General features: G+C 35.4%; 1 protein-coding gene across 1 annotated transcript in view; it reads left to right on the forward strand.

Annotated features, from left to right (window-relative positions):
- The window catches only part of LOC107719570 (transmembrane protein 59-like), a 17,561-nt gene extending 12,979 nt beyond the window's left edge, over window positions 1-4,582 (forward strand). Inside the window, exons 5-8 of the mRNA XM_016527017.1 lie at window positions 1,066-1,174; window positions 1,389-1,503; window positions 2,636-2,753; window positions 2,988-4,582. Coding sequence (XP_016382503.1) covers window positions 1,066-1,174; window positions 1,389-1,503; window positions 2,636-2,753; window positions 2,988-3,146 — 501 coding nt within the window. The 3' untranslated portion in view covers window positions 3,147-4,582. The remainder of the gene's footprint in view (window positions 1-1,065; window positions 1,175-1,388; window positions 1,504-2,635; window positions 2,754-2,987) is intronic.
- Window positions 4,583-4,670: the final 88 nt, after the last annotated feature.

The following is a 4,670-nucleotide window of genomic DNA, read 5'->3' on the forward strand; positions in this document are numbered from 1 at the left end:
TATATATATATATATTTGCATTTAAAAGTTTGGGTTCATTAAGATTTTTTATTATTTAATTTGTTTGAAAAAAGTCTCTGATGTTCACTAAGGCTTCATTTATTTGGTATAAAAATATGGTAAAAACAGTTATATTGTTAAATATCATTAAAAACGTTTTTATATATATATTTTAAAATATATATATAATTCATTTATTTCTGTGTTGCAAAGATGAATTTTCAGCATCATTACTCCAGTCTTCAGTGTCACATGATCCTTCAGAAATCATTCTAATATGCTGATTTGATGGTCATTTCTTAACATTTCTCATTATTTGTCAATGTTGAAAACTCTTGTGCTGCTTAATATTTTTGTGGAAAAAGTGATAAAAAAAATTTCAGGAGTTTTGGTGAATAGAAAGTTAAATACGCCGCATTTATTTGAAATAACATGTAACATTATAAATATCTTTACTGTCACTTTTGATCATTTTAATGCATCCTTGTTAAATAAAAGTATTAATTTCTTTCAGAAAAAAAACAGTAGTGTATATACCTCAGATTTGAACATAAATTAGGTTTTCTTAAACTACTTTGAGGAACTTTTCATGATCCCAACTATTTCAGATAGACTAAACAGAAATGTCGCTGTTACCATAAACATATAGAACCATGGCAGTGATGACCCAGTTTCATAAAATATTGCAACTGACATCAAATCAGGTATTATACTTTTATCAGTGATTACTCTTGGGAATCTATTTCTGCTCATTCTAGCTGTACATGATACCGGATAAAGTAGCTGAATTAGCAGCTATTTTTTTTGCTTGTATTTTTTAAACATGCCCTCTACGTCATCATATTTACCTGTGCTATTTATCATCTGTATGCTTGTAAGAATCCAAGCATTTTTATGTCCCTCTGCAAATTGTATTTCTGCTTTGCCGCTCTGTGCATGATTGCGTTGAAATCCTCACCACAACAAAACGGTCACAAACCCAACCGTTTCATTCAGAAGCCTTTCTGCTGAGTAAATACCATAATGCTGTTTCCTGCCCTTGACATTGTTTGTTGATTCTCTCAGAGCCAGCCAGAGATTGAGTACTCCTTGCCTGAGTTCCAAGCCCCGCGCTCTAACGTGGTCGACAAACCCTGGCCCCAAGTCAACTCCCACACACAGCGGCCACATACTGGTAAGAGTGACCGCTTTCACCCCAGATGGCTGCTGACAGCTTTCGTTTTTTTTTTCCCTCTGAAAGCTCATTTAAGTGGAGCAAAGGACCAGAGCTTGAGCTTTGACTTTCATTTGCGACACATCCGGCGTCGCCCCGCTGTAGTTTGTCCGAAGCTGGAGGGTCATAAAATCAATGTCCACTTGCTGAAAGTGCTGCCTCTGCATCCTTCCAGGTGGGCGGTCACATGGGGAGAGGAATGCGGCAAAACCTGGGGTGAAAGGAAAGCATGTCAGCCAACATGCTGAGGACCCAGCTGCTGAGCACGACTTCCTGGGCTGCATGTCAAGGTGAAAGGGACTTTTTTTCAGTCAGGACATGTTTAAATGTTCAAACTGCTTGATGGTCCATTGATCATGTACTAAACACATTTAAGTTGTATTTGGGTAACAGTGTGGTTATGTCAGTAAAATGTTTTAAAAACATTTTAATTTGTAACTTTTATAAATTTTATTTAAAAAACTATATTTCACTTTAATGGCAATGAAAAGGTTAATAGTCTTAGTTATTGAAAAAGGTATATAAATGTAATTTCCATCATTTTTAAATGTAATTTATATATTTTAATATTTTGTACACACTTTACAAATGTATACATTTGAATAATTTACTTGCATATATATATACAGACACACAATTATCTATCACAAAAATTGAAACTACACTTAAATATATATATATATATATATATATATATATATGGGTCAATGACGTGACGCCTAAATTTTTTGTCTGATTCCCGGCGAAAGGGTCAATTGAGCAGCCAATATTGGGCAAAGTTCAGAAATAACTGGGGCTAAAGAAATGCCTGCCGTTAATGCCACGTGCTGCACTTTTCACACATGTCTTTTTAAATAGATTTTTAATGATATAAGGTCTTTGTGTAATTTGGAGCGACCACTCGTCATGTGGTGCGACCAATAATAGCAATAACTGTATTAAATTACAAATAAAATATCTAATTTCTGTGGTTGAAATATGAATCACTGCTGTAGTATGCTTAAGTGAATGGTATTTTTAAAACATTTTTATCAGTTTTATGCAATTTACAGGAAACATAAATCTGTTAACTACATTTAAGAAGGCAACTCTGAAATTATAGAACAAAAATAAGAGATCATTATTTACAAAAACTCAAATTAAATGCAAATACTTTGTTTCTAAACACTTTAATTACTGAGAACATTTAAAAAAAAATGTTAAGCATGTTAAGGAAATTATTTAATAAAATTATATTTTAATTTTAATATAAATCATGGTCGCACCACATGACATTTTTTAAGGCTACGGCCAATTAATCTAGATGAAAAAACACTAAAATCACTTCATTTAAAATTTTAATATGAATTTGTGTACATTTTAAAGTGTCGTAATTTCTTAACATACATCAATATGTAACTTCTTCCTGTATCTTTCCCCTAGGCGCTCAGGACTACCGCGTTGGATTTTAGCAGCATGTCTCTTCCTGTCTATCATGGTGATGCTGTGGCTGAGCTGTGCCAGTCTGGTCACGGCACCTGAGCAGCATGTCAAGACTCAGGTACCCAATCATTCATCAAACAAACACTACCAAAGAAATATAAGCCAGACAGGGAGAGAGCATTTATTTAAATGGATGAGTAGGAGCAGAGGAGAAGCAGCCAACAAGTATCCAGCATATATATATGAACTTCTTCAAAAGCGTGGCTACTTGAAAGAAGCTCAAATATAGTTTTGAATACATAATTTGGCACAGAAACAAGTTAAATGTTGATGATCAATGTTGTATCTACAGCTTAGCATCAATGGAGATAAAGAGTACATGGATGACGCCCAGAAGGTCAACCCCTACCACTTGACGCCAATGATCGCAATGACAATCAGCCAATCGGAGGAGAGCAAAGAGGCGGGGCCGCTTCCGGTCAAGGTCGACCTCAGCAAAACATCTCTGTAAAAGCACGGAAGCGGTCAATACTTTTGGCGACTAGGGTTAAACTCATGTACAGAGCAATTTCTCGCAATTTAAGGGGAAGTTACATTGTTTTTCTAAATAAAAAAACATGCATGACGGCATTTATTATATCAGTTACGACGTACATCCTGTCTGAATACTAGTCTCCTCACTGAATTCGCAAAACCTCATGGAATTGTAGTATAGGTGCTTGTTCACATAATGTACTAACTCATTTTTGACTATAATGTATACATACACTAGTAACGTTTGAACTCATGAACAACTTCGCAACAAGTTTCTTATCGCTGTTGTGATATGTTCTTACCGAATTTTTAAAAAACACACTGTATAAACACAGGGGCTCAGATGGTAGATTGTGCCACAACCTCAAAAGAAGAGCAGGGTTATTTGTCAAGCTTCAGCGTTTAGATACTACAATGAACGTTTAGTTTAACGATGAATACTTTCAAAGCGCCCCTCCTTGTTATTAATTAGTGTAGCATTTGAACTGGAAGATAAGCTTTGAAGGTAATCTGTCAGAGAGAGTCGCACTTGTAAATTCTCACTTTGATGTGAAACAAGCAACTGAAAAATCAAATGCTGCCAATTAGCGAACGATCTGGTTTCGTAACAACATTTACAAAACATGAATGCATCCTTTGAACTGACATGTAATCAAACTGACAAGGACTCTTAATTACTTTAAAGATTGTGAATGCAGGTAGTTTGAAGAGTTAAATTAAGATTTTGTTCAAATGTATAGTTAAATTAAAAAACAGTCTTTATAGGCTTTAGGATGTTTTGTATGCAAGCAGGCATTGAGGGCGATTTTCATATGCATCCATAATAAGCCTGACTAAACTACTCGCATTCATGTCAAGGAAGCATGATGTGTATTTATTTATTTATGTATTTATTCGAAGCTTAAAGCATATAATGCCTGTAGTCTTTCATCTCTCATTTAGCTCATTTATATTTTACGATACGTAATTGTAAATTTATTCCCAACATAAACCGTTATAGAGAGGAAAAACGCTTGCTGTTCAGACCGAATGTGAATTGTTGTATTATTCCAATGCCTTTCCCCTTGTATTCTACATCTCTGCCCGAAGCGATGGGGTGGAGTTGGGGCGGGTCTTGAACGCCTAGCACCAGGCTTTGACACATATCTTTTGTAACTAGACTGTAGAATTGACAGGCTTTCATGGCACTATTTGTCTTGTGCTGCTATTTTTCCCCTTTTAAGCCCAGCCACAGTGCATGCTAGTACGCTACGAGACATTGAATATATCGTCCCCTCTATTTTGTAAACAAACTGCTGTACTCTTGTGATCTTTGTGTTTTTGCTTAATGTTCAGTAGGCACTGTAATTATGACCATAGATTACTAAGAAGCCAAGAGGTGGAATACCGTAAAGGGATACTCCACCCCAAAATGAAAATGTTGTCATTAATCACTTACCCCCATGTCGTTCCAAACCCGTAAAAGCTTCGTTCATCTTCGGAACACAATTTAAGATATTTT

The sequence above is a fragment of the Sinocyclocheilus rhinocerous genome, unplaced genomic scaffold (genome assembly GCF_001515625.1).
Source record: "Sinocyclocheilus rhinocerous isolate Xijiao unplaced genomic scaffold, SAMN03320098_v1.1 scaffold1294, whole genome shotgun sequence".
Lineage (NCBI taxonomy): Eukaryota > Metazoa > Chordata > Actinopteri > Cypriniformes > Cyprinidae > Sinocyclocheilus > Sinocyclocheilus rhinocerous.